At 37.1% G+C, this 15,529-nt stretch overlaps 1 protein-coding gene across 2 annotated transcripts in view; it reads right to left on the bottom strand.

Annotated features, from left to right (window-relative positions):
• atad2b (ATPase family AAA domain containing 2B) overlaps nt 1-15,529 on the bottom strand; it is a 68,703-nt gene that overhangs the window by 4,504 nt on the left and 48,670 nt on the right. For both annotated transcript variants that reach the window (XM_034313707.2, XM_026944500.3), the window contains exons 25-27: nt 10,636-11,214; nt 9,645-9,775; nt 1,569-1,697 (exon numbers count right to left, since the gene is read on the bottom strand). In XM_034313707.2, coding sequence (XP_034169598.1) covers nt 1,569-1,697; nt 9,645-9,775; nt 10,636-11,214 — 839 coding nt within the window. The remainder of the gene's footprint in view (nt 1-1,568; nt 1,698-9,644; nt 9,776-10,635; nt 11,215-15,529) is intronic.

Here is a 15,529-nt window from a genome sequence, read left to right as displayed (position 1 = left end):
TGAGACCGTTGACAGCAGCAGGAGGTGAGTCACAAGTGCCGAAAGCACAAAAGCAGAAGCAGAGCATCATAATGAATCATATTCCTAAACAATAGTTAGGCCACATTGGTTCCAGCCCAGTACTTTTACTTTAAGTATATGTCCAAATGCCACTTGATTCGTGACTGCTGTTGAAAATGATTCTTTGAATAAGACTGACATGAGCGGTTTATAAAGGTGCTGTACATTTCCCTTCCCACAGTGTTGGAGAGATCAGTACGTAGCACATGCCTTTTGCTGTCTGCGTCTTGTAGCAAGTGTCCTATTGTAATACTTCAACAGACAATGCCATTTATATTTTATTTTATTTAAAACTAAACTTCACATGAGGAAATTGGCCATTTCATTCTTCCTTGCATTCTACAAATGTTTGTGGATGTCAGAGACCGTAACGGGTCCTAATGCCACAGCTTGTCCTGTTCAGTCATTACAAAGCATATAAACTGACATGCTGAGAGAATAAAAATAAGATGATTAGCATTGTCCAGGGCTTCAGGGGTGTTCTCTGCATTGTCATGCCATGATTACATCACACTTTTCTAAGCTTAAATACTACTACTAATAATAAATAAACTACAGCAGCACATTGTTGTAGCCCTATTTCAAAACTAACAACTTGTCAGAAAATGAAAGAAATGAAAATGAGTTCATTATGCCTGTGTAGCTGTAAGCAAATGATGAATACACATAGACTGGATGCTGATACACAGAACAGCTGCTGAGTGTTGAAATTAGAGCACTGTGTTGATAGCAGTGAGCTGTGCTCAATCCTCCGGGGAAATTAGTTTTGCTGTTCTCAAATACAATGGTAATGGTTGCTGGCCAGCAGAAAGAGAGTGGAGGCACACTGGGGCCTGGAGGTCAGCAAAGACCCAAGCTCATTTATGTCCTCTGCTTTTTAGAGTCTACTACATTCTCCTATTTATTAATATCAACGTTTTTTTTTCTGTCCTAATTCAGAGAAAGTATGAATATTGAAAAAAGTGCTCATTTTTGGGTCTGGACCCTTGAATGTACATTTTACTTCACTCTGTGTTGTAGCTGTCAGGAAAACCACATAACACTTAATAACTGTAATGTACATGCAGCTACAGGTACTGGAGGATTAAACTGCACAATTTTAATATTTGCCATCTCTTTATATTTGTATTTCCCTTTTATCTATGGGAAACAACTGCACTTACCAGTGCTACTTTGAGGCAGGTGATTTAAACAGGATAACTGGGCTAAATTGGTGTAACATTAGGTGTGAACCTAGCGAGCATGAAAGTCAGCACTTCTTACTAGATCTGTGTGTTAAAACAGTATCAGGGAAAAGAAGACTTAACAATACACCAAACAGATTTCAACGATGTTTGTCAGGAATAGTCTTATGGTCTTATGTCTAAAGAACAACACAACCAGAACAACTCAGGTCAGAGAAAATGCATAAGAGCCCATTTATTTACCTGCTTTACCACATGCCACAACAGGAGCATCTGAAAATAATCCCAAGGTTACAGGGGTTGAATGTACAGAGGGCTACTCACCTCGATCAGGCAGGTCTTGTCGTAATCCCTGCGGTACTGATAAATACACTGGCTGAGCACCGAGAAAAGTCTTTCCAGTTGATCCACACTGTAGCCCTTACTCTTCATCACAACCTGATCTAGCAGGGCCTGAAAAACAGAGGACAAGACACACACCAGCTGGTTTAGCAACCCGGACACAGCAATGGATACTCATTACACGTGTCACAGCATACACAGTAACCATCCTAAAGTTCCCATGACATGGCTTCTTGACTGTGATTTCATTCTTTATGTTCACGTATTTCCTTCTGAAACAGGAAGTCAGAGTGATGTGTTGAACTGCTTGACTGACTTAAGAGCCAATTGTTCGAGATAGACAAGACACCCGCATTCTACACAAACCATACTGTAGCTTAGCAACCTACCTAAATGAGCAAAGGAGTGAAGAGATTAATGAGATCCTTTTACTTACTCTTACTGATGGAGAATCACAGAGAGTGTATAAGGACAGAACTGCATTCTGGCTATCATTTATTATTATTATTATTATTATTATTACTGTTAATAATAAAAATAATAATAATAAAATAAAAAAAGGAAAAATTCACAGAAGTAACATACAACAAAATTAAAATAGGAATATCACCAAAAATTTTTTTTATATCTATATTAAAATATTGGTGTCCATAACACCAAGGGGTGGTGTCTGAAATATACAAATACCAGGTAGGTTGTGGTGATGAAAGACAATGCATGCAAAGATCACATTATGCATGTAATTGTGCATCCTCTGCAATGGCTTCAAAGTGTAAATTTCAGAAGTGTTCAGATTGAGGTCCTGTCCCAAATGACACACTCGTGGGCTCAGTATTCCTCTCCATATGGCTCTTATGGTTTTCCATTTATGTATATAGCAATGTATATGGCATTATCATAAGGAGTGTGTTTGATTTGGGGCTTTTAAGGTTTTTCTGATAATTCTAAAAACATGAATACAATTTTACAAGCAGCTTTAGTGATAAAGCCAATAAAATAAGTACATTTTGAACAGTAACAAGTTTCTTCCAAGCCACTTTGTGGCTGTTAAAAACTTTAATGAACTTTAATGAATTAAATGTAAGAGTTTGGCAGATAAAGTCCACACATAAACCTGTGCCACCTGAAACCTACCAACACAGAGTCAGGACAGGGGGTCAGCAGCCTCCCGAAGCAATTAAGATCACAGTGACAGCTAATTAAGGCAAATCATAATTACCTTCCATTTCATACACAGTTACAGCATGCTGGTGTTTACATTTCACCCTGACTTTAATTAAAATGCCTCAGTCCCTGCGATGCCCTATCAATTGACACATTCATCATGGTGATTCTGTGGACAATCAGCAGCTCATCAAAATGCATACAGAGGAGTTATTTGGCTAGCTATGAGAGCATCAGGTCAATCTCTGATAATAGTCTAGCCAAAAAGAACAAAGCACATTCAGGCGAAAAGCAATTGGTTCCAGGAGTAACTGGCTTGCAGGAATATTAGTTTGGTTTCGGGAAAATAAATAAAACGCATCACTTATGGACATGTTTAAAACAGTACTTCTAAGGTGTACAAGGCAATCACATTAAAGCTAGTGTATACGATTTTTTTTTTGTGTTTAAAGAAAAAAAATCAATTGACTTAGAGGACAAAAAACAAAGATTTTACCTTGCTGAACAGGTAAGTAATTTCACTGTTGTCTAATCTGGTGGATGTCTAGTGAATGATAGTGTGCTAATGTATCCTCATTATGTATCATTACCCAGTGTTTCTTCTAGATAAATGTCTCATGTTTTTCGTCTGTATTTTAAACTATGTTATATCTGGACAGAGAGAATCGTCTGGGCATCCGATCACCTCTGTGTCTATACACAGTATAGTGCATCAGGTTTTTTTACCTAGCATGCTAAGACTATGTGGCTCATGTTTTTGACAGGCTTCAGAACAAAATACACGAATATGATAATGACAGATATAAAGAAAAACAGACCTGGTAATATATACACACATAGGAAGAGAGCAGAGGTGATAGTTTTGGTTTTGACGCTGCATTTTTTGTATCTAATTTAGAGTCAATGGACATGATTAATGGCCTTGTAAAATGCAAAGCCATCTCTGATGCAGATAGACACAAACACCAATGCAGCAGTGTCCTATGACATTAAATCAGAACAAACCAGAGGTGCTCAGTCACTGACTCAGTAACAATAAAATGTGCACAATAAAATTTGTTTACTTTCTAATTCTCATAACACTTCTGTAATACTGAGGAAACAGCAACAGATAATTATATCCTCATGGTCACAAATACTCCATCTGAAACTGCATACTATTGTACTAAATAGTTTCTCTGTACTAGTTGGTGCACATTCTGCGGTTTGGGACAGACCTGAATTCTCCCTCAATGTGTAGTGACTTGGCACTTGCATCTGTGAGATTAATCCTCATGCACTGAGTGGAGAATGAAGCAGCACAACCCATGTTATAAAAGCGCAATAGCATTTTTCTGCCAGAGAAGGCAGAATTCCAAAATTTTACATCCAGCTGTGTTAAATTTACACTTCACAAATTAAAGCCTGCTTTCTTGTTGAAAAGAACAAGAAACTGTGAAAAACACCTGGATTAAAAAACAACATTCATAAATAAAAGACTTGCAATGCTAAAAGTTATTACAAAAAAGACTGTTTATACAAATAAGCAAAACTGTCAAAACCAATGCAGAATGAGATCAAAGATAACGAACAAAACACAGCTCACAATCCTGTCAATTATAAGGGTTAGTTGTGGACCCCTTCCTGTGTTTTGTGCTCTTGTCAAAGCCCATGGCTAAGTGATCATGGGCAGCAGATCCCACTACTGCTACCCCTGAACAGAACAGTAATCTCAGCTATAAAAGATTTGTTGATACACTCAATTTAACTCTAACCCTTTGAGGGTTACCATCTTCTAAAGCTGAGTAATAACCGGGCCAGTCCAGCAGAGAAGCCTATATAACACATCACCCTAAGCAAGCACCAGGGTCCTTAAAATAACACCACAAGTATACAATTGCACATATCTGGTAAATACAGGCAAATTGCATTATGCAGCCACTTCTGTTTTTGCCAGAGAGCATGTAATTCAACCAATGTTAAATGATTAATACACACACTCCAAATGTTTGAGAAAAGTTGTGGACTGCTGAACGGTTTACCCCGAGCAATATGTATAAGGGATTTTTAATATTAATCTCCCGAGCTGCAGTAGATTAGATGCATTAATGAATAAATTATCAACTCAGGATTTTAAAAGACAAAGCAGAAAAATGGAACAGGTGATGCAACAGTCTGTACAGCTGTTCACATTTCAAACAAGGAGCTGAATTAAAATGCACTGAAGTATGTGTCAAGTCTGATTAAAATCAGAAATTTAAACTAACTGTATTGTGGAACACCAAGTGTAAAAATTAAAAGAACAAGCTTGAATTCTGTAAAGAAATAAATCACTTAAAATATTTACAAGACTAAGAATACAGAGCAAACGGATTCAAAGATTGAACAATACATTTACAATAATGTTAATCTATTAGGAATTTTGGTGAAGCTTCCAAAAAACTTCTTAATAATCAATGGCTGCATTGACACAACATTGAGAAATGCTAAATAACTAAAATTCGTACATGAGGATGTAATTTCATAACTACAAGATTTTTTGGCCTGGCAAAATTTTGCTTTATGCCAGTAGATGAAACGTCTCAGATACAAATGATTGCGAAGAAGTGAATTGTGCCTAAGCTAGCATTGTTACATTGTGTTCATAAGATTACAGCTTGGAATAAGCCAGGTCCTGCTCATACATTGCTTTTAAAAGAGTTAAGATGATGTATTTTATACATTTGCACACAAACTGTACTTTTCTTTCTTTCTTTTAATTTCAATTATGAAATTTTTGCACAATGTACACTGCAAAAACTTTTACTTCAAACCTTCATTTGGGTACATCATGAATATTTTGTTGTACTGCCATAAATGAGATGCTGTGCTCAGTATTATTAGTCCCTGTATAAAGGAAAGAATGGGAAATGACGGAAGTGTACTTATTTAGGACACTGGAGTCCATTGGCAATTCTTAAACGTCAAAATACAGTTAAATAGGTGTGTTTGAGCAGTCAGCTTTGCTGGACTCCAATCCACCAGTATAAGAATTGTTTTCTCAGCAAACAGTGTGGTAAGGTACAGGATTGTTACTAAGTATAATCCAGAACTAGCCAAGCACATGCCAAGTACCAGTGTTCATTTCCCCATCGGCCAGAGCCTTTAAAAGTAACATTTGTTCTCTGAAAGTTGTGCTTTTCTGTGTAGGGACCATATATAGTGTGACAGGAAACCACTTGAGAGTCGGGTGCATAGATCATGAGAGGAAGTGTAAAACCATCAGCAACAAGAATACATTAATGTAGGGAAATAACTGGAAAAAAATTCCAATAACTCATAAAGCCACTAGAAAAGTACATTTCAAAATGTAAAGAAAATTTATCAGCTACTACACCACCACTGAAGATTGCTATGCCATACTCTCCAGTATCTAGCTTGTGTTTTGTGGTTATTTTGTTTTAAATTGGTGTTTGTCAAACTCGAGTGATGACTTGACAACCAGTTGTGAGTTATTGATTCGTTAGTCCCATGCCACACGGCACTGTCTAGCGAAAAAGCGCATTTTGTAATTGTGTAACTCTATAATTAAGAACCTGCGCCTGTGGGATCATGAGCTTAAGTCCCAGGGGTTAAAAGCAGGGGTTGATGGGAATGAGCCTGCAGCCGGATCAGTGCCTGTCCTCTTGTGCCGGCACCAATAACCAACAACTGCTCCAGGGATAACGCACTTTCTTTGGTATGAGAGAAGAAAAAAAAAAATACACTTTATAACAGCCAACAAAAGAAAAAAAAATTTTGTTTCTCTCAGTCAAGAGAAACAAAATTCCTCACCATTATATTATTAATAATGAGAAAAAACTGACAGAAAAAGGATTGAAACATGTCAGCAATATGATTCTTGCTGATGTGTCCCTGTGTTATAAGCGCTGTTCTGTTCTTAATTCCCAAATCATTTTTGTAAAACAGCAAACTAAAAAAAACATCTCTTTCTGATTACAGTCTACATATCAATAAGACCCTGCATTTAGCATTTAGGCCTGTAAGATACTGATCTTTTCTTGCTCAAATTAACCAAAAAAAAAAATCACGATAAAAGATGCACTTCTCCAGAATTGATAGCTAGAACAATGGCAAAATGAGCATTCCCACCATTTCAGGTTTAATGAGGATATGGGAGGGTGTAATAATATTACCAGCTGTGCAGTAGGAAACTGCTTGCCAACAGCAACTATTGCTCAGGTGGACAGCAGATTTTTGGGAGAAAAAAAAAAAAAAAAAAAAACAGAACATTATCGACATCATCCTTTTATAAATGGGTGGTCTAACGTCCGTATGGCCGACATTTTCACTGTTGATGCTGATGACCAGAGAGAGAGGGGTGGGTGGATAGGTGGTTTACGCAACTGCTTACTTAAACCTTTTCTAATCATCATTACCATTAACATTATTTGTAAACTGTTACACTTTGTTATAAGCTTGTTTAGGTCAACCCTTTTGCTCTTTCAGCTACACACTGAAAGTCCTGTTTTTTTTACTTTTTATTGTTTTCAGCTGAAATATATTTTGGTGGCATTGTTCATAGAAATAGTTAACTGGTGTTAAATATATAATTGTCTAATGTTAGCTCAAACATACAGAGATAGATTTTATTTCAGGACTTGTAATATAATCTAGTAAACATCATGTGAGACTTTTCTGAAGTGTAGAGTTATTAGTAAATACAAAAAAAAAATCCAAGAGGAAATTAGATCTTTTTATTGATCATTAAGCACTTGCCCCAGTCTTATTTAGTGAGTTTCTCTTTATCTCTTTATATCCTAAATAATGTTATCTCTTGGCATAGTATAATAACTACATTTTAACGAACATTTTCAAAACACTTCTTACATCTACATCTACATCCCCCCAGATAAAATCACCAAAGCCCAGCGATCAATTCAAATTATGAGCATATTTACCAAATTCCACACAGCCTTCTCAGTAACTGTAGGATATGATAGTGAAATCATCACAGTACTCAAAACCTAGGTGTGTATATATATATATATATATATATATAAAAAAAAACAGCTCCCTGTCTTCTGAAACTATTCCAGAGGTCTTCCTGTACTGCAAAAATGTTAATAGTAATGAATCTGTATATGGTTTATGAATATAAATGAAATGCAAGGTAATAGCTCGCTTTCCATCTTTAATATGTGCCAGGCAGTTTGCCAACTCAACCAGTAGGAGATTCTGTTTAAACGGCAATTTTCATCCCACTTCACCGGAAATTCAATTTGTTCCATAAGCCAGGAATGAAAAAGCAATTATTCACAGCCCCCGTCACTTCACGATCTGTTTCTTAAAGATATCTGCTTTTTTTTCTCCCTTAATAAATAAATAAACACCATGAGCATTGCCAAAAGCCTCCGAGTCCCTCTCAGCTCATTGGGCAAAAGGTGCATGAAGCAGTGCTGAGGACCATCAATCCATGCAAGAAGCAGTGGTCCTGACGGAAACCCTCAGAGCAGTTGAGCAGAGAAATAAGAATGTGATAACCAGTGCAGAGGTCTGTAGCACACAAATGTGGCTGACTGCGCATTCCTCTTTGTTCCATAGCACTTTTTTTTTTTTTTTTTTTTTTTAACTGTGTGACACAGTCTGAGCAGAACTTTAAGTGGTCACTCCAAATAGTACTTGTATAACTGCAGAAGAATTACTTCTTTCAGTGACAATCAACTAGATAGCCTGCAACTAAAGAGCACGATATGCATTTTACAAAGCATGTGTTCAATATTACAGGTTTAGCTCACTCCTTTACATTTCTATGATCCCTGTACTATCATATACATTATTGAGTGGAAAGCAATGAGAAAAATAATTTGCACACATTGGAAAGAATTGCATAGTACAAGATTTAAATGGCATAATATAAAAGCAGAAAGTGCTTGTGAGCAGAAATGATAAAATTTATGTGAAGAGGAAATGATGACACTATGTCAGTGCTGATGAGGGTTTCCTCTAACATTACCTGAAAGATAGCTGTAATGATGGCTGGTTTTCACCATCTCAAATTAGCTCACTTTGACATGGTTTCCATACAAGCTCAAGATAATGACGTTCAAGCTACTGAATATATATATCTTTAGCTCAATATATTTAATGAGATCATTAAAAGAGCCTAATGTGACAGCACTGACTAATAACAGAAATTGGTAATAACAAAGCTGCACCTACGGTTACCATTAAAGATTTAATGCCAGTATTTGTAATCTTACCATAAAATTAGAATAGATACAAATTCAATAAATCTACCTGTCATGACATGTGCAATGAATTCACTAAAATTCTCTGGAGAATGACTACATAGGTTATGTGCCAGGAAGAGCAGTAGCAGTAAGTTTGAACCCCAGTTGATTTACTGAGAGAAAACAACCAAGTTCTATCAGAAACATGCTTCTCAAATGGAAGGTCAGTACAACTGTAGTGATGTAACTTTTACGAGAAATACTGTTGGTACAAATTGTAAATAAAACAAAAAAACAATTTAAGGGTTGGGTTAACCTTCACAGTCTTGGTTATATTTCTAGGATAACGGTGCATGTATGTTAAATACAACCACGAAAATAATGATTTAAGTGTTATTGGTATTCCAAGCACACAGTTTCACTGCGAGATCAGTGAAACTGAAGCTGGTTTCGACAGATCCAGATTAACTAGTAAAGTTTAAACTATAATTTTAGATACTAACATATTTCAATGTTACGGGATACTTCTGGCATATTAAAAAAAAAAAAAAAAAAATCAAAATCCAAATTTTGTTGGTCACACACACAACCATACACAGTACAACTGTGCAGTGAAATGCTTTTTCTGTCTGTCCAGGAAAAATATAAATATATAAATATATTTGACCTATGATCTATTTCATTTCATCTGTAGCTTTTTTACCTTGAGTCGATGATGGTCTACAACTAAAGCAGGTGGAGGTGGAGGCTGTGGGGGATCCTCTGGCCTCTCTGCTAGGACTTCCTTCTGCTGTTCTGATTGGCTTTTTCTACACGTCTTCTCTTTGGAAGTACCTATAAAAAAATAAAACAGGTAGGAACTTACACCAATATTCATAAAGATACATGTGGCATCTAAGCTGCCTTGACAAGGACAAAATAGCCTTATGTTAATACAACAGTGACCATGTCCATGAGGATTTACTTTAATGGTGTAACCCTGACCAGACAAAGCTCCAACAACAATAATGTGTCAGACGCCAAGAGAAAACAGTAATTAAAGTTGTGACATAGTGTTTCTGCTGACTGTTAAAGAGTGCACTTCAGGCAAAATAAATAAATAAATAAACACACACACACACACACACACACACAAACACACACACACACACACACACACACACACACACACACACACACACACACACACACAGAGAGAGAGATTTTTTAAACTGCTAAACCACTTTTTTGTCAAGCATATATAATGTATTATCATACCAATTCCCTTTTGCTCTGAGAAATATTTTTTTAAATTCTATCTCTCTCTCTTTTTGGTTTGAAGAGTACAAAACATTCATAATATTATAAAAAACATAATTACCACAGTATTGCCCTTGGCACAATTACACAATTACAGATTGAAAGATGCAAATAACCTGGATGTGTTAACTCAGCTGTTTTTGGGTATTTCTTGTGAGTATTCACATCATACAAAATGTTCACCTCTAAATATTTTGTGACAAAAGGTTTTCTCTCAATGCAAACGCAATAATTTTTGCTTTGCCCACATTCTACAACCCTATACTTGTGAAACATTGCATTACATACTATGACTTTATATTTTTACAAACAAATGATGAGTGGTAGGAGAAATAGGCACATGATTTGACGCTTGCATATACTGCATACATTCCAACTACTTGACAGCACAGTACCTTCTTTTTCATGAACTCCATCACCAGCTGCTCCATCTGCTGCTGGGGTGCAATCATTTGCCTTGCATTCTTGTAACACATCTTCCGATCGAGCCTGCTCCCCTCTGCTGAAAGAAGCTGTGACCTCCTTTCTACTACTCCCTGATTCCTTTTCATTGGCTTCACTGTCTATACTGTCCATTGACTCGTCTCCATTTACACACTCTTGGGGCTCAGAGAGCACTGTTGCCACTTTGCCCTCTACAGAAGGAGGGTTCTTAAAGGTAGTCGTATTGGCCTTAACTTGGCCTTGAGGATCTTGAGTTGTGGTGGCTTCACTGGAGTTCTCCTCTTCAGTGCTCAGAGCATAACCATTGGGTTGGGGAAGGGCTTTATCACTTTGGGGTTCCATGGTATCAGAGGAGGACTCGTCCTGAGCCGGACTGATATTACCCTGGCCAGCAATGGTTGAGTCATCAGCTCCTTCCTCTTCCTCAGGCTCATCATCATCTTCTACCTCCTCCTTTTTGCTGCTCTTCTTCTTCCTGATGATGCCCCGCTCCCAAATCGACCGACGCCGAGCCTTGCGCTTTATGCTACCTGTGGACCAGCAGAAGTTTCAGTTATAAAACCAAGACATGCATGATTTGAACAAATTCATCTTCTTTAAGGAAAAATAAGATGAACAGCATTTTTTCTGAACACCACCCATATATAAGCCTCTTAAAATATATTTATATAAAATTAAATATAAACTTGAAATAATTTTCCTGTAAGCACATTCATCAGTAAATGTCCTGTTGATTCAAGACACTGAAAGCCATATTAAATCACTTATTAGAAATGACTGACTAGTTGCCCTAGACTGATATCATTTTCAAAACTGGGATCTGGGGGAAAATGCAGTCAGTCAGCACTGGAGAGCTTGTACTCTATGTTCCAAAACACCAGGGAGAAAAATGAGCTGAGAGGGAAGGGACCAATATGTTAGAACCATGTGGTACCTGTCTGCTGTGTAATTGGTCAGAGTAGAAGGAGCTGGTGGAAATGCACTGCTTACCACACAGGAGGCAGTTTCAACTTCTAATTGAAAACAACGGAAGACAAGCCCAGATGTACTCCATAAATCAGCACCCAAAAAGACTTTGCTAATTTGCCTCTTCTTGCCACCAGTATTTCCTAGCAGCCTTTGAGTGATTGTGAAAACACAGTGCACTCCAAGTAATGACAAATCACACTTCCCTCGTTTTATTCTAAATTTTATAGCCCCACTCAAAATTTTTACATTTGTTCATTCTGAGAGGTTATACGTGGAGCACTTAATTCTCCCATCAGATATAATCAAAGGGATCTGAAGGGAACAGGGAAGTTGGAGGCAAAAAGAAAGATGGTGGTTAAGAGAGAGAATAGGCTGCTCGGAAGATGTGAATGCGATGGTAACTGATAACCTCTGTTAAAACTCTCTGCCATCACTGTGACTGTTGTCACGAGCTGTATCTCAAATCAAAAACTATGACCTTACAGGGTATAAGTAAAAGTATTTACCAATCTAGAAAGTCCAGAAGACTGGTATGCAAAACAGACCTTTCTGTAGGTTTGAAGACTGTGTGAGACGTTTTAAAAAGTCAAACACTACACGTAAGAGGAAAGCCAGTTAGTGCTAGTACAGACTAGTCTAGAACAGTACATTAGTATGTGATTTGAGACACAACACTAGTTTGTTCAGTCAGTTTTGGACACCGTTAGTTATTTATGTTGGTATTGCACCAGGTACACAGTGGTAGTTTACGAGGCTATGCATAAGGCAACACTCCAAACGACAGCATGATACATGTGGCAGCCATCTTGCATATCCAAACACATAGTTAAAACCAAGTATAATGCAGCCTTAACTTTAGCTTTTACTCCTTGTTCCTTTACAAAAGGCCCATCAGAGACACTCTTTCAGGCAGTCAGGGTACTTCATAATGTGGGTACTTTCCTGTAATTTCTCCAGATAAAAATCAACCTAGGTTTGCAATGAAATATCTATCCCATTTAATTTTCAGCTGCAAGACATGGTCTCAAAAAGAGGTTGATTTTCCATCAACAATGACATTAAGCCTACTTTTGTAAAGGGCACAGCCATTTTAGCCCCATAACATGCTTTGAATTGCTTCAGAGTGCACCAATCTGTCTCAGATGAAACTAGGCATTAACTACATTAATGATTCATGCAGCCAATATCAATATGTGCACTGCATCAGCATTTCTAGTCCATCCACTGATGCAGGCATAATAATCTCTAACGTAAATGTCTGATAAATGATCATGAATGGAGATGGACTTCAAATGGAGCAAAAAAGAAAAGACTCAACTGAAGCTAAGCTAAGAGACTGTGTGAGACTAAGAAAGGCAGCAATTAAACGGGAGGCTATTCGCTTCTTTGTTGCACATGTTAGGTGACCATACGTGCATAATCTGACATGACATTTTAGAGACATGGCAACAATGAAGGCAACTGGCTTCAAAGAACACTCTGCAGCAAATCATTCACTAATAAGGTGCAATTAATACTACAAAAGCAGAGCCATTTTGTGTGTATTCAACCACAAGAATGGGCCTGTCTGAGAGCAAAGCAGTAAAACAACTGGAAAATGCTAGACTGAGGGAAACCTGAAAAACTCCTCATTGGGGTACTAATCAATGCCAGACTAGATCAGTGTTAAAATCATAGTTGTGCAAAAAATCAAAGATAGCAGAACACACAGTGTACTGAGACTAGATTAAGGGCAATTCATGAAATGCTTTGAATGTATTAAGGGGGAATAAATGTGGCAACTGGGACTCCATGTATTGAGCACATGAATTTAATGAAATTTTCTCTTGAAAGGAAAGCTAAGGCTTACTCTTGGCATCCAATACTATTTCATGGTAAAAACAAACTGTCAGGTCAGTTTATTTATTATGTAATGCACCACAAATAAATAAAATACATTAATACATCATGACATGTATTATGCTCCACTATGGTTGGAAAATAAAAGCCAGTCAAATGTACCCAAAAAAAAAAAAAATCCCAGCCTCTTCACCAACTTTAACCTCTGAGACCAGGGATTCCCTGGTAGCAGTCACTTGATTTACAAAAAAGGGCATGAGAAAAATCTCTTCTTTTGTTTTATTCATTTATTTTACAAGTTAATATTAGAAATATTGCTCTAAATCCAAAGATAGATTGTGATAATAGTTTGAAATGCTACTTGGAGTTAAGTTCTAACAAGCCACATTTAAATCAAGAGTGTTCCTGCTATTTTAGATTTTTCACGATCCTGAGACCCTGCACTACGTGAAGGAATCAAGCAATAAAAATGTCGTTAAAAACGAAAGATTTCTCTGTTCATCTACCTACACTAAACAAACTTGCCTTCAGTCTCAGATCGCATACTTACAGTATGTATTATTCTTGATCATTATTGAGTACTAGCACTAACTGGTTTTCCTATTACAGTTAGTGTTTGAATTTTAAAATCCTTTCATTCAGCTTTCAAACTGACCGAAAGGTCTGTTTTGCATACCGATCTTCTGGATTTTCTATATTAGTAAATATTTTTGAACACAAGGTCAGAGTTTTAGAACTGAGATGCAGCACATGACAAATTACGACAATGTTTTAAAGAGAAACAGAGATTGTCAACATCGCTGTGCATGAAACCGTTAAACATTTTACAGTTTGACTTGGAAACCGGATGGACAGATGTTTTGGCTCTGACGTGCCATCTAGTGGATATCACACTTAATCCTCCACATGTACTTGAGATAGGCAGGTGAGTATATGAACAACGCCACTCGCATTGCCTTTGCTTCTCCATATACATGCAAAGTCATGTGTCAAGTAAAAACCAAACTCTTCTGCATCATGTCAGCTCGTGTCACACCCCCAGAGTAGACTATTTTCAAAAAATGTTCAAAAAATAAGAAACTATGCAAGCCAATGTAATGCAGTGAAATTAGAAAATAAATAATTAAATTTTAAAAATCTGCATCTGATAAACAGTAGTTAAAGGTCAGTTCCTTGAGGGACAGAAAAAAACTAGTCCAAATGTCTACATAACATCTGGCAGTGTCATCTGGCACCAAAGTATATTCAAAGTATAAGTATATACCAAAGTATATTCAAAGTATAAGTATATACCAAAGTATATTCTTCAAATGTGAACAGAAGGGCGGCTGCTATTAAGAAACAATTTCTGCAGAAAGGCAAAGAAAAACAGATTTCAGGATGCTAAAGACCTTAAGGCATGTCATGACATGGATTTGGTGAAAACAGAATAATGAATCAAAATCTGTTTACATTCCTTAGCATTCATCAAACTGCATGTGTGGAAAATCAAGAGCAACATTAAAAAAAAGATACGCAGCTAACACAATTAAAACCTGCGTTTGAGAGGTTTTATGTGAGATTGCTGTATTAAATTGGCCACCTTTAGTATTTAGACGTTCAGTACACAGGAATAAAGCAACAAGGGGTTTGAGGAAAAATGGAAAAAATCTTGACATTTCCTCCTGCCAATCAAAAAGACCTACATTTTGATAACACATTGAAACAATAAAAATGTCCCGTGTCAGCTGCACTGTAGAAAACATGGGTCATTTTCAAATCTATGAACAGGAATCTGAGGCTAGGCTCAGAATCAGAGGACACAACCTCCCTGAAACTGGAAGACTGGAATAATGTCACCTGGTTTTTTTCCAGTCTTCAGCTGTCCAGTTTGGGTTCAGTCTGCACCCTCTGTAGCCTCAGATTCCTGTTTTTGACTGACATGAATGGAACCCGATGTGGTATTCTGCTGCTGTAGCCTATCTGCCTCAAGGTTCGGCATGTTGTAAAGAGTGGATATTTGAGTTACTATAGACTTCCTGTGAGCTTGAACCAGTC

The sequence above is a fragment of the Pangasianodon hypophthalmus genome, chromosome 19 (genome assembly GCF_027358585.1).
Source record: "Pangasianodon hypophthalmus isolate fPanHyp1 chromosome 19, fPanHyp1.pri, whole genome shotgun sequence".
Classification (NCBI taxonomy): Eukaryota; Metazoa; Chordata; class Actinopteri; order Siluriformes; family Pangasiidae; genus Pangasianodon; species Pangasianodon hypophthalmus.
The sequence above is the reverse complement of the archived record's forward strand: the minus strand, read 5'-3'. Positions and strand labels throughout refer to the sequence as shown.